The sequence below is a fragment of the Stegodyphus dumicola genome, chromosome 1 (assembly GCF_044657685.1).
Source record: "Stegodyphus dumicola isolate Sdum_Otavi_A_Nest chromosome 1, ASM4465768v1".
Taxonomy (NCBI): Eukaryota; Metazoa; Arthropoda; class Arachnida; order Araneae; family Eresidae; genus Stegodyphus; species Stegodyphus dumicola.
In genome coordinates this window covers 143,300,115-143,325,230 of record NC_140768.1, presented here as the reverse complement: position 1 = coordinate 143,325,230, position 25,116 = coordinate 143,300,115, and the positions used below count along the sequence as shown (strand labels likewise).

Sequence of the window (25,116 nt, the reverse complement as noted above, 5' to 3'; positions counted from 1 at the left end):
ACTATTCTGCTGTTTCAAATGTAAACAAGCAATGGTCGCCATGGAAAACATTATTAAGCTTAGCGGCACTTAAACAACTTAATTAACTAAATTATTGATAATTCTAAAAATATTGCATACAGATTTACTAAAGGCATAAAAACCTTAATTGAAAGATAAGAACACCATAATTCAATCATTTTTAAAGCAATAAATGCACAGTTTACAAACATATGAGAATAAAGAAACTGAGATTACTGAGCCGAGTAACAGTGGGGATATATATATATATATTTCGTAACTTTTGGTGCGGCTGATTGCAACCAAAATACGAGGTGCACATCTACATATTATAGCAGTCCCTATATATAAAATTTCAACGTTCTGAATCTACTCGTTTTTGAGTTACGCGAGATACACACGTACGTACGTACGCACAGACGCCACGAAAATTTTCCTCAAAATTCATTTAAAATTAGTTTTACAATTTTTTGGGAGGAAAAGAGTGCTTTATCCTGTCCTTACATACAGATGTCACGCATAAACATCGTTAAATTGCCTTCGATAGCGGTAAAAAATAGGTATTTGCGTTGAAATACGATGCCTGAAACTTTTCGAGATTACAATACTTCCTTTTTACTTCGTACAAAGAAGTAAAAAGTTATCATTCATACTCTAAAATAATTTTAACAAAGTGTGTAAAACGCATTTTCGTTATTATCGTTTATAATAAATACGCAAATTTCAAGGAAATGTTGAATGAAAAACTCTAATTTTTTGCAGGTACATCTACATTAAGATGATGGCAAAACTTTTATAGGTTATAATTCAAAATTGTTTTCCAAAAAATTTATAAAAATTATTTGAAAATACAAATTTTAAAAATAAATGCTAAAAAATAGGCGAATTTTATTCGGAATGAACTTAAATTGCGAAATACGAAGGGAAGAATCAAATAAGTTTAATAAAAAAAAAGAGAGATTAATAAATATACACTGGTGTGCAAAAATTAAGGACGAAGTCGAAAAATTAGCATATCAGCTGAACGAAGAGGCAGAGTGGACAGAAAGACCAATCAGGAGATTAAGTAAGGTGATGTACGGTAGCACATGCGTAGATATGCACGTAAACGCAATGGGGGATCGTCTGAATAGTATAAAGCATGTTGTCGGTGTAAGATCAGTATTTCTGGGAAAGAGATTGCACGCCGTATAGCAGTTAAAATCACACCGAATTGCTGCCTCAGCGAGAAATGGCGAATAATCAATCTGTTAGACGACATCTGGATGCTTTTACTCGAGGTCGAATCATTGGGAAGTAGGAAGAAGGCCGCAGTAGGACATGTGTGGCTGCAGAGTTCGGAATTGCTCACAGAATCGTTTCACGACTTTAGAGACAATTTCAAACTTTGGATACAATTTCAAACAGGAAGAGCTATCCGGGGATTTAGTAGTGGTCGTCCACGAGGAACCACACCCGCAGATGACCGGTATATTGCCTTACAGGCCAGAAGAAACAGGCGGCAGACAGCGGGAGAAATCGCTAGACACACGACACAGGCGACTGGACGACCGATATCGCGTTTTACCGTGGCCAGAAGACTGCACGGTGGTGGTCTGTTTGCACGATGCCCTGTACGGTGTGTACCTCTAACGCCTGCCCATCGGAGAAGGCGTTCTCTGTGGTGCCGGGAACACCGGAATTGGAGAGACAATGAATGGGGACGAGTACTCTTTACAGATGAAACCAGATTCAGTCTGAGTAGCGATTCTCATCGCATACTCACCTGGAGAGAGCGGGGAAGCCGCAATCATGTCTCGAACATCATTGAAAGGGACAGGTATGGAGGTGGCGGTGTTCTCGTTTGGGGAGGCATCATGCTTGGTAGTCGTACAGACCTTCACATCTTCGACGCAGGTTCAGTCAACGGGACCCGTTATTGTAACGAGATTCTTCTTCCATATGTGCGTCTTTTTAGAGGCGCTATGGGTCCGCAGTTCCTTTTCATGGACGACAATGCACCATGTCATCGCACAGTAGCTGCCGAACAGCTCTTAGAGAGTGAGGATATTTAACGTATTGATTGGCCGGCACGATCGCCGGATCTCAATGCCATCGAGCATGTATGGGATTTTCTAGGCAGACGCTTGGCAGCTCGTACCTTACCACCAGTAACAATTCCGGAGCTTCGATTGGCGCTGCAAGACGAATGGGCAGCAATGCCTCAACAACTCATTGACACCCTCATTCTCAGCATGGGCAGACGCTGTGAAACCTGCCTAGCAGTCAGGGGAGATCATATCCCCTATTAAAGACTGGATGTATCTTGCTGGACACCCATCACAGGGATGTTTCGGCCTTCAGTCGCATTGCGCTCCATGCTACTTTTTCAATAAAGCTTCTTTTTATCCCTCGGATTTCTCTTTTAGTAAGTGTTGCTTACATTACTCATCTTCTTACGTATTGGGGATCTTACGGTATTAAATGTGTTGATTTGGAAAGCTTTTGTACAAAGTTATATTGAAAAAACCGTCTCGTCCTTAATTTTTGCACACCAGTGTATATCAAATTCAATTAACACTGAGGAGTTAAAACTTTGAGAGTTAATTTTTTTAAAAACTACTCGTGCGATTTTAACAAAACTTGGCAGTTTGGCAAAATTTGAGTCGTAGAATCGAAATATGGAAAACATTTGGCATGCTATTTCAAAAAAGTCCAATTTTGTATCAAAATACCTGTATTAGAATAATGATATATATAAATCTAATACATAGCCTAAGTCGCGCTTTCGAGACATCAAAAACGCAAATTGAATTCCGTCAATCGGCCCACTAAAAAGGGAGATATAGAACTGTTTCAAATTTTTTTCGCAGTGTACATAGGTACATATCTTTGGTTTTCGCATTTGGGGAAAACAGTGGCACCTAAAGCACCCAAATGTTGATCACATATATTCTCACACCCGAACATATGCAGTCTGAAACTCGAATTTTTAATTTCGAAATTGTCTTTTAGTTCATATTTTATTCAAATTAACAAATGAGTTAAACTTTTCATGAACAAATTCAGCGATTTAAAAGCGATGTCTTGTCACTGCTGAAATAAATTCTTTTTATTTTTAAAGAGATAGTTTGTTCCCTAAGATACAATAACACGCCGAACAAATATTAATTTATCAAAGTCAAACAACAAAAATCAGCGTTATATTTTCAAATTTTCACAGGACTAGTTTGGATACAAAAGCGCCATTTGCGTTTTTACAGCTGAGGATGATGGTTCGGTAAAAAACTTTTAATAATAATTAGTTTAAAAAATAATTAGTTTATTACTTTGCAGCTTTAGCGCAAGTTATAGACTTTTTAATTTACTTTTAATTACTTTATTCTGAATTTATATATATATATATATCTACGAAGAAGAGGAATGTTTAAAAGCTATTGTTAAAAAGTAATTTGACACTGTGGTTCCTGAGTAAAATAGTTACATCATGTAAAAACATTAAACAATACTAAAGAAGTCTAAGTTACTGCGTAAAAACTAAATGTAAAAATTACAAAACGAGATAACTTCAAAATTAAAAATGTATGAGAAAAACTAATAAGTTTTAATACAAAACATTTCAATAATTTTAAAATGATGCTCGCAAATAATTAAAAACATTTCAAAGACACAATAAATATGTACAAAGAATTTCAACAAAAGGTAAATTAGTCCAACCCGAGATTTAAATCGGACATATCAAAGGAAAAGCAGCTCAAAACTCGAATTAAGCTAATACCGTTAGCGCGTTTCGTCAAACGATAACAATTGAGACTGAAAGCTTAATTTCAATAATGGAAAAATCAAACTTAATTATCTTAATAAAGTAAGTCTCAATTGTATTGTTTCTTTTCCCGACGCGCTTTCTATTTAAATTGTAAATGCAAAACTTACTATTAAACAAGAAAAAACTATACAAGAAAGCCTAGTTATGCAAATGTACAATTAACATAGATAGCTAAAAAGCTATTAGTCAAAAATTACACAATTTTAAGGGAGATAATGCTATTCTAACAAAATGGCGTCTTGTTCAAAGCTGAGTCATGAAAAAATGGGAAAGCAAAAGCAAAATTGCTAACATCTAAGTAAGTGCTTATCTGGCCGAAAGCAGTTGAAATTGGAAAAATTAGCAATTTGGTAGTAAAAAGTCGTAATTCTTCGCGCTAGAGGGCGGACAAGCGAGTTTGAAATGAAAATGGCTCTTAAAATTAATAAAAGAATATGTATGGCCAGAAAATGGTGATATTAAATAATAAATTTAATAATTTAACTGAATGTCTGCGCCAATTTAAGAGAGAAAAATTGAGACAATATTAGAAAAACTATGCTACATTTTTACATTATATCATGTGAATTAGCCATCCATAATCTAACTTCCCTTGGGATTTAAGTAATAAATTTCATTATCCAATTCAAATAATCTAAAATAGGATGTAAATGCCAGCATTTTTTAAGGAATTTTTAATGATTGCTTTTGAAATAAGATTGCTTTGCAAGATTTTAATGAAGTAGATTACTTCTTCTTGTAGGAGGTCTGTGTTATTACAGATTCTTTTAATTCTAAGAAGTTGTGCATTAATTGTACTGATAATGACCTTTTTAGAAATGTTAAAATTCCAGTTAGTAAGTTTTAGTGTATGAAAAAAATTTACTTAAATCCCAAGGGAAGTTAGATAAATTGAAGTCTCTGCGTTTGTCAAATACTTTAATAAGATTGTAATTTAGAATTTGAAGATTTACGTAAACTATATCATTTGAATTGCATTAGTGGCAAGTAGTTTTTCTTGCTTAATAGTAAGTTTTATATTTACAGTTTAAATTGCAAGCGCGTCGAGAAAAGAAACAATACAATTACTTTATTAAGACTTACTTAAACTTACTTTATTAAGATAATTAAGTTTGATTTTTCTATTATTGAAATTATGCTTTCAGTCTCAATTGTTATCGTTTGACGAAACGTGCTAACGGTATTAGCTTAATTCGAGTTTTGAGCCGCTTTTCTCTTGATACGTCCGACTTAAACCTTGGGTTGGGCTAATTTACTATTTGTTGCAATTCTTTGTACATATTTACTGTGTATTTGAAATGTTTTTAATTATTTGCGAGCATCATTTTAAAATGATTTAATTTTTTTTGTATTAAAATTTATTAGTTTTTTTTTTTCATCCCTTTTTGATTTTAAAGTTATCTCGTTTTGTAATTTTTACATTAAGTTTTTACGCCATAACTTAGACTTCTTTAGTATTTTTTGCTGTTTTTACATAATGTTGTAAGGATCCTAAGTTTTACTAACGTTTATTTTATTTTAAATCTTTACTATCACTTCTTATTTTCTACTTCCGGCCAGAATTAAAAGCTTTAACTTATTTATGCAAATTTGTCTTGCTAACGCCAAGTACTTAAGTTGTGGCTTTTTGCCAAGCAAGAGAGAGGAAGGAGCTATTAGAAGCAGGCCGCTTGCCATAGTAGTTTTACTCGGTTGCTGGTTGCCTTCAAGGCTAGAGGTTTAATCCTCTTGATAATTTTAAACGTATCGTAGTGTTAGCAGTTCTCTGTACTACATACGGCTTTTTGTTAATATACGGCCAATCTTGGAGTTAGGCACTTGTTTGATTAATCCAAAGTTAGTTTAGTTAGAGTTTAGTTAATATTTTTATACTCTTACGTTCAGACCACAAGTGGTTGGTCTCTGTATTCCGAAGTCCGGAAATCATTGTAAAGAGAGAAAAATAAAGGGTTTCGTATACCCTTCCTGTGTGTATTGTCTACTTCCCAAACTTATTGAACATAGCTTTAGTAAGCTCCCTGTTCCGAGTCAGGACAGTTAATGTTCCCTAAGCAAGTAAGGAGGAACACAGAACCTGATAATGTAACTATTTTACTCAGAAACTACAGTGTCAAATGTACTTTTTAGCAATAGCTTTCAAATATTTCTCTTCTTCGCAAATATTTTTTTTTTAATTTTGCAGCTCAGTGCGCAAAATTCTTGACCACTAAGGTCTCTCTTGTTCATGTTACCTTTTTACTTTTATATATATAATTTCCTCTTTATTCACCCAGTGATTTAAAGTGTTAATTACAATATCAATAAAAAGCAATACATTTTGGGGCAACGAATCCCTATAATTTCCTCTGTTCAATCAAGCAATGTTATTCTTAAAACAAAATCAAGAAAATTAAAAGAATTCCATGTACTTTCTTACCTTTTTCGCAGTGAGTTCCATCGAAACCCGATAAACATTCGCATGAATATGTGTCATTAACGATCGTACAGTTGCCGCCATTCTTACAAGGATCGGAACTGCAAGGACCTTTAATTAAAAGTGGTATGATTAATGTCGTGTATGACAAGTAAATTGTACGTAAGAACAATAGTTTTATGCTAAATGAAATACTGTAAGAGCTCATTTTAAAAAATAAGGTCATAAAATTATATGTAATCAACATTGCACTGAATTCTCGATTACGCTTGCGTCTTCTCATCTGACAAAGGAGGAACCTTTTATCGCTTTTTTGAAGCAATTCACGGTTTTTGATACGCTGAAACTCATCACTGTGATATGGGAAAAATTGGTAGCATGATACCCCGATTAGCTAAAGCGTACTGTTTAAGAGAGATATTATACCAAGGTCATTTGTACGATTTTTATCTGATACCAAAACCCGAAATTGTTGTATGCAAATGGCACGAAAGCAAACCACAGACTTTTCTTCATAACAGAATCAAGAAGTAGGTCACAAATTTGAAATAAAATATATTACTTATGCTGGAAAATTAAATAGCAGTATTCAAGCATGTAGCATTAGGTTATTAAGAAAGAGAAGAGATGAAATATGACCAATGCCCTCGCCAGGACTCGAAACACGGAACTCTCGAATACGCGTCGAGCGTGCTGACCTCTACACCCCGAAGGCATGCTAAGAAGGCAGAAGAAATATCTTATGTAATCTCCCTTTTAAAGGGCGACTGGGGTATTTTAGGGGACCCAATCGCCAAATCCTAGAGGTGGAGAATCATCATCCACCACGTTTTTTTAGTTCGGGCGCCACTGTAGAGTCATTAGGATTTTTTGGAAGCAGGAAATGTGAAAAATGAGCAATGCCCTCGCCAGGACTCAAACCACGGACCTCTCAAACACGCGTCGAGCGTGCTGACCACTACACTACGAAGGCACTTTAAGAAGGTGGGAGAAATATCTTATAAGCAAGATTTTTATCATCATTTTGATATCATTTTCATTATTTTATTTTCTCATGAATTTATTTTTTACTAGTGGAGATCTTAATTATCCCTCAGCCCTCGCATTACCAAGTATAATCCAGGAGCTCGGATGTAGAAATAGGAAAACGGCAAAAGCTACGCAGCCATCAGAGGCATTCTATTGAGCAGGAACGTTGAAAAAATAGCATGCCTCTCGGGAACAGAACTGGAACTTTATAATTGTTAGCTAGATATACCGACCTCTACAATAGAAAGACTCATTTTGGATGTGCTTTTAATTCCTTTCAACATCACTTACTAGTTCAAGACAGTAACACATTCTTAATTGAGCAATAAAGTAAAAAAATTGAAGGTCAAGTGAAAAGAAATACTAATAAAAAGAGCGAAGAGCTTAAAAAAATAAGAAACATTTCTCAATGTTTCAAATTTTTCAGTACTTAAAATCAGTCCTGAAAAGTACATTTACTTGCAGCTTAATTCAAAAGTCTTGTTTGAGCGACTGAATCCATTTAAGGAAAATAATCTTTCTTTTTCTCCAAATCAGGTCTTTTGAATTTGAAAAGTAATAAAGGATGTGTAAATGAATGATATCAAACCATAGTAACGAAGAAACAAGAATAGGATTAGCTTACAAGGTTTAATTTTTTAAAACTTCAAATGAATTACCATCTCACTTAGAATCCGAGAACACTAGCAGGTTTTAACGAAAGTTTCCCGCCACTGCAAATATCATCTGCGAAAACGGTTCGCGTGGTCGTGTTTAATCCTAGTTTGTCAAATGATTTTTGACATCTGCAAGAAAAAGAAAGACTTGTTTTGGAAGACTGTGCTCTGAAATTTGTAAAAATCTATCGTTATCATTATGTACAAAGTGTCTGAAATGGAACTACCGGTTACTTTCCGATCTGTTGCAAAACGTCAACTACTGAATGTCACCAAATCGTGTGGACAGCTTAAGGTACTAATGTTGTAACATATGGCTCGGTGGAGGTTAGTACCGAAAGTTCAAAAACAAGGACAACGACATTCAAGAAGCAGAGCGCTCTGGCTGGCTATTTCAGCCGAACACATCGCGGCAAAAGCATAGCGGACGAAAACGTCGCAGAGAAAACAACGCAAGGCTAAAACGTCTTGGTACAAAACATCTTAGGAGAAAAGAAAGCGAAGAGAAAACATCGAAGTTCTAAAACATCTTGTTACGAAATATCGTGGTCGAAAATAAAACGGTTCAAAAACTTCTCAGTTTAAAAACATCATCGTCCAAAACATATCAAGGTGAAAAATAAAGTACCTAGAAACCATTGCGTAACGATAACATCGCACACAAGCGTTTTTCAAATCCCATACTGACATATCATATAATAATTGACTTTCATCATAACTAAAAAATCGATATCCAAAACCATTGAGTGCACTGTATAAATGAAAATGTTAACGACACTTTAAGAATAAACAGAAACAAAAGAAAATATAATTTTCACTAAAACAATGTCAGATTAATAAATGTGAAAAAAATAATTTGATAATTAATAAAGCAATTTTTATAGACGTAACCTCATGCAGTTATTTATCTTCCTTTTTCTAAGCTTTTTTAGACTATATTTTTCATGAAGTATTATCAGTAAAACTTTATAAAAAAAGCTTAATTTGTTACTGACCTTTGTTAATTAACTACGCAAATTTAAAATTATATGAAGTTCTATAAGATGCATTCATTTTCTATTCATTTTCAATTTTTAAATGCTTAAGTTTGCTTCTTATTTTTTTTCAGCAAAAATTTATTAGTTCATTCAAAAATATGAAATAGAGGAGTAAAAGTATCCCTCTTTTCCTTCTTGTACTCTCAAATCAGTATGCGAACATGCATTTAGAACTTTTAAAACCTGAAAAAGGATGTGTACGATGTTATCGTCATGCGATGATATGTAGATATTTTATTTATACCACGATGTTTAAACTGCAAAATTTTTGAACCGCTTTATTTTCGACTATGATATTTTGTACCACAATGTTTTAGAATTGCGATGTTTTCTCTTTGCTTTTCTTTTCTCCCGCGATTATTGTACCACAACGTTTTCGCCTTGCGTTGTCTTCTCTGTGACATTTTCGTCCGCGATGTTTTTGCCGGGATGTTTTCAGCGGGCACCCTGGCTGGCCTATTGATGTCACTGGGTGCCACATGAGCTGACTCAAGCAGATAAGGACAGACGTGTTCGGACCTGCATTAATCTGTTTGAATGTCAAAAGAAGGACACAATTCTAGACAGGATCATCACTTGTGATAAGAATGGATTTACTTCAACAACAATGGCCAAAAACGGTGTTGCTCTATTATAATGATACTGTAAAAATGGGGTACCGAAAGTTAAAAACAAGGACTATGACATTCAAACAGCAGGTCGCTCTGGTCGGCTTACTGATATTGATGAGACCCGCCTGAGAGAACATGTGGAAGAAGATCAGTATGCAACCACTCGAGAGCCTGCTAAAGAGTTAGACGTTAGTGCCGTGTCCATTAGTCGCCCTATGTATCGCATAAACGTAATGTACACGTTAAATCGCTCCTAGCCGCATGAGCTGACTCAAGCATATAAGGACAGACATGTTTGGGCCTGCCACTAATTTGTTCGAATATCAAAGCAAGGACAAAATTCTGGACCAGATCGTCACTTGTGATGAAAAGTGGATTTACTTCAACAACACAGGCTGAAAAGAGGGTTGGTCTGCGCCCGGTGAGGAGGTCGGCAGCGTCGCAAAGTGCACTCTGACTAACAAAAAGATCATGCTTTGTATCTGGTGGGATTGCTGCGGTATTATCTACAAAGAATATCTGGAAAAAGGTAAAACCCTCGACAGTAAAGTGTACAGCGAGATGCTAGTCCGTCAACACGCTGCTATCAAGAAATACTTCGAACTGAGTTCTGACGTAAAAAGGTTATTTTCCATAAAGATAATGCAAGACCGCATGTGTCTGCATTCACCGGCTGGACACTGTACGGATTTGAATGGGATCTTTTTTCGACACTCACCATATAGCCCGACATCGCTCCTGCAGATTTCGAACTTCTTTCGCATCTGCAGCTACATCTTGTTGGTGCTACCTTCCATTCTGCACAGGACATCCAAAATAAGGTTGATCTGTTTTGGGACTCGCGGCCACCAAGTTTCTGGTCGAAGGCTTTAAAAAACTACCAAACCGTTGCCAGAAAATTATAGATTTGGGTGGTAATTACTACCCGCACTAAAGGTACTGCTTTCATGTTTTTTTTTTCTAACTTTATAAGGACCGTTTTTTGGCGGAAAACTTTGTTGCAACCAGATATTTAAGTAAAACAATAGTTAAATCACACTACAATCTTTTTTTTCACCATTAGCTTGCAGCTACAATTGAAATTTAACAAAGCATAAATCACAGCTCGGTGCGGAAGTGCATGGGACACAACAAATTAAATAGCTGCAGAAGTCAAATAATAAATTCAATAAGTAGCAAAGATATTTTAAGTATATATATTAGCTAAATCGAGAAATTAAAAAACGGGAGGTTGCCAAACTCTCTTTCCTTATACACTCATGTCCATAAATTAAGGATAATTCGGAGTCACGCGGAAATCGACCTCTAAAATAAATATATCACCTGTAAAATCACTACACACATCTTCAAGAATCATATGCAAATTTCAGGAAGTAACCAGATGACACCGATGGTACGTCACAATGACGAGAGTGTAAGAGAGTGATATATAAGGAATACAGGCAAAGAAGTAAAATTGTTCGCAGGCGCTTTATAAGCATTTCAGTGCAATAACCGAATAGTTATGACACAAAGGACGCATTTGGATGATTTTTTACGTGGTAGAATTATCGGCCGTCTGGAATGTGGGCGTACCCAACTGGAAGTATCAGACGATCTTGGAATTGCCCAGAGTGTCATCTCCAGGCTTTGACAACGATTCCAAGATGACGGTAATGTGAGTATACGTTACAGCACAGGTCGCCCCAGAGTTACAACGCCGAATGAGGACCGGTATTTGGCAGTTACTGCCAAAAGAAACAGGCGGAGCACAGCCGCAGACCTGTCTCGTCAGCTCTCTTCAGCCACTGGTACGACAATTTCAAGGCAGACCGTGTACAGACGCTTAGGGAAGATTGGTCTATATGCTCGTAGACCTGTCAGATGCGTTCCACTTACTGCAACTCACTGTCGCCTGCGGTTAGCCTGGAGTAGAGAGCATGCATTGTGGACACCGCAACAGTGGGCTTGTGTGATGTTTCCGACGAGTTCAGGTTTAGCTTGCAGTCTGATTCTCGCCGGACTTTCATATGGAGAGCTCTAGGTACCCGTTACCACCAAGAAAAACATCATTGAATGACACCGTTACGGTGGTGCAGGAGTGCTCGTTTGGGGTGGAATTATTCTGGGTTCCAGAACTGACCTGCATGTTCAAATTGGAACCATGACAAGACAAATCTATCGGGACGTCATTCTAGAACAACATGTACGTTTGTTTCGGGGCGCCATGGGCGCACAATTTGTGTTTATGGATGACAACGCCCGTCCTCACCGTGCAAACATCGTAAGCGAATGCCTTCAATCGGAGGATATCACCCGTATGGACTGCCAGCATTCTAACCGGACTTGAATCCAGTAGAGCACGTGTGGGACATTCTTTGCCGACGAATTGCAGCTCGTCAACCTCCTCCGACATGTCTACCGGAACTTCGGAGAGCATTGCTTTTTGAGTAGTGTAATATCCCCCAAGATCAGATCGATTATTTGATACTCAGCATGCCTAGGCGTTGTATTGACTGTATTTCATCGTCTGAGAGACATACAATGTACTAACAATCATACCAACCATGTAATACTGGTTTTTTGTAAATAGGTTTTTTTTTTTGTAATTTGCTCCAGGGAGAAAAAATCGCTAATTTTTTAATAATATCAAACATATAGAATCTTTTTTTGCTCTTTACCTTTTGTTTAATAAATAAGCTTTACAAATAAGCCAAATTTGTTTTACTTCTAACTCTTCCTTTGCCCGATTTTGCATTATCCTTAATTTATGGACATGAGTGTATTTTCATTCGCTGTTTAAAAATCCTTAATTGGTATTTTTGGTGGGTTTGACTGAAGGCGTACAAGCAGAGAACGTTTTTAAATCATAATTAAGATAAACCTTATAAAATATTAAAAAAAATATTCATCGCGGTCCGATAAAATTGCTTCTCTTTGGAAAGCTTCTGATACATTTATGCCCTTCTTGATCCGGTGGATACACCTTAGACATTATTACCGCTTACTGCGTGGTATGATCCCGATTTTATGGCTAAACATTGATTTGACAAAGAGTTTCGGGGCTCGTCCTTTAATCAAAACAAACTGTTTAAGTCCACAACGCTCAGGCATTATAAAAGTAAAAAATCTGGCTTTCATGACCCCTGAAAAGGTTTTATGGCCTGGTCCTCGAGAACATCCTAATCGGGCTCTGAGTATAGACCACACAAATTCCTCTTCTTGAAAAGAATAGATTTCAATATTTTTTCTTCTGAGCAGCTTAATTTTGTCCGTATTTTTTGGTTTTCCTAAGAAAATAAGACATGCATTTAGTAGCCATATTTAGTATTACTTTTACTACCTGTTAACAGAAATGCTACCTTTATAGCAGAATTTTCTATTACTATTGAAATTAAATACAAGAACTAAAATGCACGAGAAATTCACGGCTTTGATTGAATTTCGGTGAGTTTAAGCTGTTACTGAGAATCATCTTGAAGACAATCGTGCAAAAGTTTTACAACTTCTTACAGATTTCAAGTATTAGCATTGTTTAAAAAGTTAAAAACCACAAATGGCAAAAACTATAACAGAACGTTTGCTTAAAACACATGAACATTATTTTACAAGTTTTATATATAAGAAAAACAGTAAATTTTCAGTAAACTCATATTATTTTCAAGAAGCATTGCTTGGCAAACAAAGATGATTTTCAGAGTTTGTTATGTAATAATAATATGATTTACTTTTGCAAACACTTGCATGTAAGGTATTATTTGTAAAAGAATTCATACTTATTTGGCATAGGTTTCCGTAGAATGGTAAAGTCTGATCGCATATGCAAGAAAAAGATTTTCCATCCTCGATACAAGCTCCATTATTCAGACAAGGATTAGACACACAGGTATCTGAGAAAGATAGGCAAACATTAACAAGTACAACTAAAAACACAAAAAATATGAAGGCCTCTATTTACAGCGCTGTTTGCTTGTAAACATAAAGATTTTTTAGTCTTCTTTTTGAAAACAGTTGCAGAGAAACCTCGCTCTGCATTGATTTCGACATGCGTGATAATCAGTTAGCGCCACCGACAAGAATGGTCTGCCAAACTTAAATTGCTAATATTTTTGGAGGAAAACGTATTGACATAATAAATCAAAAAACATTAACCCGAAGGAAGATAAAAATTGCGGCAAAGCATTTCGAGAGTTCTCTTTAGTTGAGATTTTCAGAGCGTTCTGTATTCTTGCTGTGGTCTAATGCATTTTTCAGACTTAATTATAAACTCATCTTCCTTCAATTTTTCCGCATTATTTTAAACTGAAGATGACGTCAGAGAATCATTGGTTAGAATCATTGATTCATGATCTCTTTCAAATCGAGCTTTTCGGCCATAGAAATGTGGCAGACCTTTCAATGCTACTAAAGTTAGTTGTCAAATTACGATTTTTATAACATCAAGTGAAAGTTATCGTTATTATTTTTAATCAGTCGTAGGATGTCGTTTTAATTCTTCATATCGCTCGACTGCTTGGAGTCGGTTATTAATAGCGATGTGTACCGATCGATGGCAGCGTTGGTCGACTTCATTAGGGTAGTGTAGCTACTAGCGTTCCAAGATGATTAGAGCCATGACATTATGCCTCAAGCGATCACGTACAGGAATACAGGTATCTATATCTTTCATGACATGCAATATTGCCACACATTGCTAGTTGCATTTTGTTCTGGGTGTTGCAAATGGCAGCTTTTTGCTCTATAATCTAAACTTAAATCCTTATATACGCGAAATAAAGTTCAAAACGATGAACAAAAGCGATCAATGACACGATCAACAAAAAATATCAGCTATTATATAGTTGTGAAATTCAGTATAATCTGAACTATCTTCTCGTAAGAAAACAAATGTTGCAATCAGTCGCATCCAAATTACATATTGGCAATCGTGTATTATTCCACCGCTGTATTTTTCAGTAATTTACATATTTTGATGCACGTTAATAAAACGAATAAGTGCCATAGTGGGATTTAATTCTTATTAAAGACAAAAGTTATAGTATTAGTAATATTACATTACCAAAAATGTTTGACATGAAATACTCTTTACATTAATTAAAATTAATAGCTAGTAATTAAAAATAAAATAAATGAAAATCTCTTTTGATTACATAAGTTTAATTAAATACAGTAAAAAGTGGGAAACAACTAGCTATCACAATAAAGTTTTAGTTCTCACAATGTTTATGGTCGCGTGTGACTAAAAGTAAAATCTCAATGCTGTAAACAAGCATGGATTTTAAATATAATATAACATATAAACAATGAAGAAGCTTGTATTTATATATATATATATATATATATGTTTATTTCTTGCATTTTGGAAAAAACGGCGACTCATAAAGCCACCAAATTTTTAATACCTAGTATAATCCTCCACGTTCGAATCATGTGCTCTCCTTGAAGCCCGAATTTTGAATTTTATTATTTGTTTCGCATTTTGAGTGAATTTAATGAATTTTTGATACAAAGTCAGCATTTCAAAAGCTTTGTTATATCACTTAAAAAGTTGTAAAATAGTTGTGCTTGAAATTTAATTTAAAAACTCTATGGTATAAAGTATGCTCCTGTTTCTCAAAATGCAATATATTTGTCTTTCGAATTTAATCAACAAACTCCTGGATTTAAAAAAATATGTTGCCGCTGCCCGAAATAAAATATTTTTGCCTTCACGTCTCAAAAGAATGGTGCGGAAGTTCAACATTTAGGTAGATAGAACTTCTACGTAACAATGTGTTGTCGCTAATTATATTTACTTTATCAAGGTATTTAATTTATCTCTAAAATTTATTCTGTTACTTATTAGCAAACTGAGCGATTTATAAGCAATAAACGAAAATTCATTTCATTTACGAACCCGAGAAATTTCATCACCTGGATTGCTGAAAATAAATACGCATTTCGTTTTCTTTCCTTTAGTGACTATTTCAGGTGGCTGGCCACACAAGTGGTTGTTTTTTCCCCAATATACTTTTATAGAAGCTTCAGGATCTCAATCTTAGTAATTTAAAATTAAAAATATTGGAGAGTTAAAAATTATTACTTATATTTTAGTATATTTATTATTACTTACTCACAAAAAAACACAAAACTTTTAGTATGCATTTAATGAAACCAATTTTAATATATTTTAATACATTTTATTTTACACTTTTTAACTCACAGAGAGAAAAAGAAAGCAAAGAAGCGTTATTTTTACATTGGAAAATTAAATCATAAACTTTAATCAGCATAACAACGAAATGTGCTACGTCACCTTTCTTCCAAGATTTTCCTGATTTATGCAATGATAAAAGATAGCATTTAGGTCACCAAAATTTCTATTTGATAATTGTTTTTATAGAATCCCTCATTGTTTGCCCTTTCATTTAGTAAAGAAAAATCGCGAAAAGCCAGTAAAGTATGTTAGAGATCAAGCAAAAATTTCATATTGAATTTTTTATATTAAAAATATTTTATTTTGAATTTATTTTATTACTTTTATTTATTCATTTTTGAGCCATCGCGATGCCATGAATATCAAAATTTTGCTTTGATTTCTTTGATTGTTAAGTAATATTACTGGGAAAATATATTCATAAATATCAGTTCAGCACTGAACTGAAAGGAAAAGAAAATTGTGTCGATCTCCGAAAAATTTCTGGGATGTCCGGGAAGAAATTGATGAAAAAGAATAGGGTAAATCTGAACAATGTGGGCGAAACTTTACGGGATGATAGAAGACAGCTAGACGATAAATATTTGTCATAGAATGCGAGATCAGAACGCAAACAGTGAGTCGCTAGGCAGCATTGTAAATAAATGGTATAAAAAGGGTCGGTCCTCGCACCCAACAGTATTTTCTACCTTGGATTGCCGAGAGGATGGTTGGTTATACGAACTACGAAATTTCCAGGATTGGTCCATGTATTTCGTGGTTCGTATAACCACGAAATACATGGACCATGTAATCCCATAGTTTGGCCATCGAGGTCATCGGATCTCTCGTGTTTGGATTTCGTCCTGAGGGGCCATATGAAAAGCATAATCTACGAATGCCCCATTGAAACCAATATGTATCTAGTCTCCAGGATCGCCGTTGTTGTCGGCGATATTCAGGAAATGCCTGGTATCTTCGCAAATGTGCGTCTGGTGCCTATTTTGTTGATGTGAAGCCTGCATTGTAGCTGGCGAAAGGTCTGTTGAGCAATTCCTATGAACATGTTCTGTTAATAAAATGTTTTTTGAAGTATCTCCTCTCATTCTCGTGTTAATTCATTAAATGTGTGGAGAACTACCCCTTAAATTCTCACCGCTTGAGTTCCGACCAAACATTCTATGACGAATATTGCTGCTATACGTGCCTTCTATCAACCATTAAAGTTTTGCTCACTTGTTCAGATTCACCCTATATGTTCTAAATTAATGTATATTGTGGTTTACATAGGTGTAAATGATTAAACAAAAAGGTTTTAGTATAACTAATGTGATCGCCATTTGTAGCTCGGACTATGCCAAGGCGATATTTCACGTCTCATGCTACATATTCGAAAACATTATTGCTTCGACTATAGTCCTATTGTGTACGTAATTTGGGGAGGACAATTTACAGTATTGGCCACAGGCGTTCGATATTCTCTTTCTTTTACAAACTCCCGCAGGAAGAAAGTGTCACAGAAAGAAATTCATAGAGCTCAAGTCTGCTCCGCGTGAGTTTTTCAGGTCCCCCCCCCAAAAAAAAATGTGCTTTCTTTGTTTCCAACTATGTACATCACAGTTAAGCGAACAGATTGCTTTCGGATGTATGTATCGTTCCTCTTCAATGACTTCCTTTTCTGAACACCCAGTATTTTTATCGCTTATACGTACGTAGTAAACATGTGTAAAATGTTGATTTCAATAGGCGATGCAAACAAACAAAGAATACAACCAAAATAAAATAAAATCTCGTTAAAAAACGAGGGAGAAGGACTTAAGATCTATTTATGAAATTTACTATTATCTGTCTTGCCATTGTGTAGAATAAAATCTTTTAATACTAATTCAAATTAATGTCTGTCATTACTTTAAAGACTTGTTCTTTTCCTGTCTGTTATTAATTTAAAGTCTTGTTCTTTACTTGTCTGTTATTACTTTAAAGAACAAAAGCTAAGACTTTTATTCCAGATAGAAATTTTTGCTTTAAACTCACATTCATTAAAAAGTAATATTTTACGTTCAAATTATTCTCAGAGAATTCCCTTCTATTGAGATTTATCAGATATTATTCCCATACTCAGACGTCAAAGAATCAACTTTTATTATTCCGTTCGCTTCTGCGCTGATAAAGCTCATCGACCCGTAAAATCTCTTTCAAATATTTGCTTTTATTTACCTAAAACAATGTATCCACCTTTTTTCCCTCTTTCTAGTGTAGTTCTTTATACCGTACCTTGTATCTTTTCATTTACAATCATGCTTGTACATAATATCTAAATTTAAATAAACGTTTACAGAGCCAATGCATCACGCGTACTCATTGCATCTACAGAGATTTAAGACCAACTAAAAACAATTCCTATAACCTATCAAAATATAATTGACAACATTTATTACTATGACATCTCAGCCTGTTACTCGTATTGTCTGCTTACTGGGAGAGTTTTCTAATAGTTTGCTTTCAGTCAATTAACATCTATTTGCCCCAGATTTAAAGTTGAGCAAAGAACAGCGATAAAAGTTTGTTATTAAGCAGGAAAAATATGAAAATTTTCAAGGAAACTGTGACTGAAGATAAAACTTTGTGCTTTACTTATGATCATAAGATACAATATCTGATGTGGACACAGCGCGACTTCATTGTACGGCCTATTAAATTATACACATTTTTTGCTGCATTTCAACCAATCGTTTTTCCTCTAATTTCATTATAGATGCATTTCTCATTCAATCACTTCAGTTCTCACATTGCGGCAAGGCAAAAATGCATAAAACTTCAAAACACCTTCAGAAAAATTGTAAAATACAAAACAAAAAACACCAAATACAGTTAGAAACAGTTAAAAAAACAATTTTTACAATTAAAATTAGAGTTTCTACGCAAAAACAAACATTTTGGCCAACGGGCAGGATCACAAATTTTTTCGTGCACAAAACTGAACGTTTACTTTTGGACAGATGTTTGGACGTATATATATCTCGCATGACTCAAAAACGAGTAAAGACATTCTCGAAAAAAATCTCTTCTGAATCCATTTTAAGTCTATTTTATAACCCATTTTAGAAAAAAGAGCCCTTTATATTGTCTGTACTTATAGATGTTACACAAAATCATCGTTCAAATGGATTCGAAGCTGAATCGGATATTTCGCGATTACAATACTTCCTTTATTTCGTACAAGGAAGTAAAAAATGGCTGCCATCTATGTAGGTTTCAGAAGGTTCGGTTTCAGAAATTTCGAATAAAGATCATGCTGGTGAGCATTTTTGAATGGAACATAATAATTCAAGACAAAGCTTTTCCTCAAGGAACAGCAATGAATTCCATATTTTATAAAAACATAATGGACAGACGTTTGGAAAAAATAACTGCGTTAAGATAGAAAAAGCTCAGGAGTATTACAGAAGCAGTAACGAGTTATTCATCAGATTTGGCACCCAAAAACTACTTTCTGTTACCAGAAGCGAAATTTCATCTGAAATGTCATTATTTTAAAAGCACTGAAGGTATTCCAAAACTAGAGGCTTAAATAGTGTTAGTTCAACAAAGGAATACAGCAGGTTATGAATGTGCCAAATCTTGTATACATTTGCAAGGATTATATACTGAAAGCTAAGAGGTAAGAACGTTGTTTTCTTTCAGTTTCGATTTCGTATGAGTTTTAACCTGAGTCTCTGTTGATTCTCTGTTTACTTTGGAAGTAAACAGAGTTACTTTGGAAGCATTGTTTTTGAGTAATGTAAATAATACATGCATACTAAATAAAGGTCTGTAGATATGATCGTGCCTCGAAAATAGGGGACAAATAGAACGAGAAGAATCTAGAAGCAATTCTCGGCTATAATCCATTACTTTAGAATAGGCACTTCAAGGCCCTTTCTTTTCCCCAAACCAGGATTGCTAATTATGGTAACGGCTGCTGGAGAAAAAAGGTTAAAATCCCGTAATTTGTTAAAATTCTTTAATTCCCTCCTCAGTGCAGTGAGGAGGACACATATTGCGATTGTAAATGAGGAAAGAGTCTCTATGGCTTTGAAATACCTAATTTAAATTAACATGCTATAGTTTAGTCAGTGCATAAAATATATGACTTTGTAGGGTCATTAGGTATCTTTTGAAGCAGAAGATGTGAGAAATGTGCAATGCCCTAGCCGGGACTCGACTCTGGACCTCTGGACCTCGTGCCGAGTGTGCTAACCGTTAGACGACAAAGGTCTTTTAATCATTAACTTTTAATTTATCTTCTGCACTTTCACACAGAATCGATTCTCAGAGCGTTGCCACTCAGCGAAACATAGCACTTTTGACCTTAAAAACATCCCTAGTGGGGTCTTTTTAAAACTTTTGATCCCCCAACATTGTATTGTACTACTCTTCTTAAATTATCCAGTTATCTGGGAAAGTACGCTAGCGGAAAAAGAAACGAACATATAGGGCGTTGGCGCGTATGAATCCATAACAGATTTGGCTCTCATATTGTACATATCAGTCACATTTTCAAATATAATGTACGCTAGTTCTGAGTGCATTCTGTAGTGATCCTGTGTTCGTGCTCTGCTCATTTCTCTTCTGTCTATAATTAATAGGGAATATACTTACGTTATATCATTTTTCTATGTTATTTTTCTTCTAATCAGCTTGATCCAAATTTTTAGGTTGTGTTTGTTAAATTATTGTTAACTTTCATAATGCCAAACAGAAGAAAATGGAATAATAATTGTATCAAGTTTGGTTTCACTTGCACCGAAGCAATTGATGACCTACAAAATCTCCAATGCATACTTTGGCGCTTTTTTAAACACAAATCTGCAGTCATCTAAAGTGCTAAAACATTTCAAAAACCAGCATTGTGGTACAGATTTTGCAAACCATAGTGTTAACTAGAACGTATCTCTTTAAGGGGAAAATGTAAAGGGTATGAGCATATTGCAAGAAGATATCTCCAAGAGTATCGGCATATTGCAAGAAGATAAAGAGTGCTGCGTGCGTATGAGTTCACAATAGGCTGAATGCACACAAGTCCGATGATAGGTTGATAAAATATGTTTGATCAAAAGAAACATTTCAGAGTTTTGTAATTCGCACAAGTGTTCACAGTATATCCCAGAACATAATCAATAGTTACACTTCAAACTACTAGGAACGTCAAACACAACGCAGTGCAAAGGGCAGCTAAAGACAAAGCTAACCCGGAGATATCTCAGTACTCCCAATTCACGCTCAATTAACAACTCACAACAACAACTGACAGAGATGCTGTCTTCGGCCTTATATAATTTTCACCCAACCGCCGAGATATTTCTTGTAATTTCTGCTTCTCTAAATTACTGGAAGACAATATGAGGGTCGAATTGCGGTTACAGTTAATACAGTGATCAATTACTTTTATTCCTTTATAATAACTATTATGTTGAAACAGGGACTGTACTCAAATGTCGTCAAATGATCGCCAATTTCGATGATTTTGGCGATTTCTCATCAAGTTTGGCCACAAAATTAGTTGCCAAAACCATTGCCAGTTTGGCAATATCTCGGCAAATTACCGAGAAACCCATTTCTCAATGTTAAATGGACATGACCATGTATTCTTACTTTTCCGGCATAGCTTTTCTCTCTAGATTATTTTTTATATTACATTACCCAGAAAAATGCAACAATTTCACGTATAATTGCACGAAAATCATCTTATCTGTGTATAAAATTTGTAGTTTCAAAGAAAAGTTAAAACTTTAGTGTCGACGAGTTAAAAGAGGGAATTTTCCTAATTTTCCCTTCACTCCAAGAAATGATCGGTAACAATATGTCTCTAATTCCAAGCGTATGTGAAGAAACTGCGGAAAACTTGGAAACATTGTCATTGCAACTTTTGGAAGTATTGTCTTTCTAAACAAGTCACCTGATAAGTATTTTAAAGGAGAACTGAAAATTTTCGGAAACATGGATTCTCATTCTCTTGTAGTTTAGGTATTATGTCGGATGATGAAGAACTGAAGGAAGCTGCGCGCAAATGGTATTTTTGAAATGAAGTTTGAAAGCAGTACTTTGGAACAATATTGGTCTTCGATAATGAATATGTTCCCCAAACATAGTGAAAAGACACTAACGGTACTCGTTTCAATTGCTACGACGTACTTACGCGAGCTTGGATTTAGTACCCTTTTGTCACTCGAAACAAACTTCAGAAGTCTCTTGAATGAGCAAGTTAATATGCTAATTGCTATTAGCAACACTATGCCGCTATTAGAAAAATTCTTAAAATTAAGGTCACTAGCGGTTTTTTTAAAGATTTATGAAAATGTTCATTTTTATAAAATTTTCTTATTTTCAGGTTTCATTTTTCTTTATTAATAAAATTCGATTGTATGATTTTTTAAATTGCATTAAAAGTTGCAAGAAATTATTAAAAATCATTTAAGGGTGAGAGACATGAAAACGTTTAGGTACCCGTGCATTAATAAATCATACATCTCAAATATTCATTCATGTCATTAACGCGAAATCTGCACCTCCGAATCAGTAATTTTTATGGACAGAAAAATTATTCAGAGGATAATTTATCAAATTATTTTATACAAGGTTTCGATTTCAAGACATACTCAATCACTTGAAAATAATAAAGGCAATTTATATCTTCATTAACTTCATTAAGCATCTAATGCGTTTCTTCTGAAATGTTTATAAAAGGAGTTTTATATATTTGAAAAAGAGAAATTAGATTCATTAGACTTTAAGTAACATAAAGCTTGTTGATCTAAGTTATCTTTTTTTTAGCGATTCGTAATAGCATGCAGTTGCATACTGCATGTCAATCTCAAAACATACTAATAATGCATTGGTTTTCAAAGATTATAATATGATACTAACTAACTTTGTTATTTAATCAGATAATTTTCCTTAGACTCGTCATTATTAATGAAATTTTTGGATAAAGAAATATAAGATATTCTACCTCTTTTAAAATTTTACTACTACAGTATTTTCAGTATTATTTCACAATGTGTGTGTTCTTAAAACTATAATAATAATGATGATATTTTTTAGCTTGATTGGAAACTATGTCTGTAATTTTTAGAGAATTTTAACGTTGTCAGAAGCAGAAATTAAATTTTGAAGTAAACAGTTGAAGCCTTAAAATGTTGCAGATCATTGTACGGTTCTATTGAAATGAAAGCTAAGTAACAACGTTGTATTTCACTTTATTTATTGATATTTTAGAAACAAAACTAGGGATATAAAATGAAAATTACAAGCAGAGCAGTAACAAACCATAGTAAAATTCTCCGAGTTATACCAACATTAAAATAATAAAATAAAAATTTCAGTTATTGAGAAATGCGTTTAATATTTTTAAATTACTATGTTTGCTAAACAATTGTAATTTGAAAGATAAATTAAAGATCTTATGTCAAGCCAAATAGCTACAATCTGAATTCTGGCGATTTGTCGAACCGTGTGCAAGATAATGAATGGAGGCTCTTGCGAAGCCGAGTGACAATAAATTACACTGTAACGTAACGTAAATTAACTCTCCTAGCATTTTCGAAAGCTTCTACTAACGATGTTTCTGAAGATGATGATAATAAACGGGGGAACGAGAAAGCATTCACTATCTGTTTGTAAAATATGTTATTATCTGAAATGTGGTTTAATAATTTGAAAAATTGCAAAACTATCATCTTCAATTTAATACAGTTTCTATTATCATTTGCAAGAACAAAAGATAAGATTTCCTTCTACGTACTTCCTGTAAATTTTTTATTCTGAAATTACATCACATATTCGCAAAATCAAATTTCTTTTTCCGGGGAATTCCCTTTCGTCAAGTGATCAGTTAAATGTCGCAGGGTTTGACGCCAGTGACTTCGCTGTATCTTATCTTTTCTCTCAGTACTATTTATTTGGTTGAGCGCTTAAGCAGCTGCTATGACTTTTCTTTTCTTTTCTTTTTAATGTCCTTAAAACAATTGTACGTGAGTTTTCTTTTTTCTTTTTAGGGTGTAGTTGTTGATATTGCATTGTCTATTTTTTTTTTCTTTTTTCGTATTCTTTGTTTCACGTAAAAACAAAACCCACTTAAGTTTTTCAAAGGACCCAAATAAAAGAACGTCATAAGTGGAATCATCTTTTTCAAAATTATAGTTGTTCAAAAATAAACTTAGTAATAAAATAATATTAACATGTAACTTTACTAATTGCTTTCAAACTAAATCAATTACTTTTATTTATAAATTTAAATAATCCATATTAAATTTTATTTTCAATTAAACTACTGTTTTAAAAATTCTTTTAGCTTTAATTTTAAATACTTATATATTTTAACTAAATTGCATGTATACGTAGATCAAAGTCCTAATTTAAATTTTCAATATCTCTCTGCTCTTTATTTTGATCCGAATATTTCTCCTTCCTATTCAAAAAATAGTATTTGCTTATAATAAACCTCTCTGATTTGCTTCATTTCTAGATTAAATCTATAGCATATGAGTTTTATATAACACTGATGACGTTTTGTGAATTGAAACTCAAACTGCCAATAATAATTTTAGAGGGCAAAATTATACCGAAATCGAAACTAATTCATTCTGCATTAAGATATTGTCTCGAACACTTATGCTTTCTGCTCCTTTGGCCTATCCAGACTGTTGCTAGGCTGCTCTCTTCTCAATGATATCAAAAGTGTTTTGGAACAGGCACAATTAGTATACCAAGTTATTTGTGTTATTTGTGTTATTTGTGGTTATTTGTGGCTGCAATACAAGTTATTTGTGGCTGCAATACAAGGTTGATGGCTTTGGCTTCAAGTTTAAACTCGATAAACGAAAAAAAAGGAAAAATTTCCAAAAAGATTAGCACAAATGTTTCAAGCAGAAAAATCACTCAAGATAAAAACGTTTAAGGCAAGAAAAATTACCATTCTAAGAACAAGAAACTCCTGAAAAGGGAGTTTCTTAAAAGATTATGATTGTATATATTTTCAGAAGAAAATCCATTCTGTGCCTACTGTAAGATATGTGATATATGATGTCTGAAAAATATTTTATTCGTCATAGTATTACAAATTTTCGTAAAAATTAATATTTGAGTATATCTATTTAGTCAATTTAAAACTATGTGGTTAGTTAAATTGATCAAAAAAAACTAAAGATATAAGTCAAAGTAAAAAATAACATACCGCCCAACCAGTATAGCGTTTAGCGGCGCTGAGTGCCTTGCCGAAGGGCCTGAGGTCGAATCCCGGAGAAGGCATGGATGTTTTTAAATCTATAGTGTCCGTGCGGCATGGGGCACTCTAAATATGCGGTGAGCCGAAAGTCTTCTCGAGAGGTCGTGGTAGGGGAAGAAAGGTGGAAGACCCTCGAACCTGTCTCC

General features: G+C 34.3%; 1 protein-coding gene across 4 annotated transcripts in view; it reads right to left on the bottom strand.

Moving 5' to 3' along the window:
* The window catches only part of LOC118203715 (uncharacterized), a 234,507-nt gene that overhangs the window by 191,982 nt on the left and 17,409 nt on the right, over positions 1-25,116 (bottom strand). For 3 of the 4 annotated variants that reach the window (XM_085821500.1, XM_085821502.1, XM_085821505.1), the window contains exons 2-3: positions 13,307-13,420; positions 6,222-6,329 (exon numbers count right to left, since the gene is read on the bottom strand). In XM_085821500.1, coding sequence (XP_085677626.1) covers positions 6,222-6,329; positions 13,307-13,420 — 222 coding nt within the window. The remainder of the gene's footprint in view (positions 1-6,221; positions 6,330-13,306; positions 13,421-25,116) is intronic. The other variant, XM_085821511.1, reaches the window with a different exon arrangement.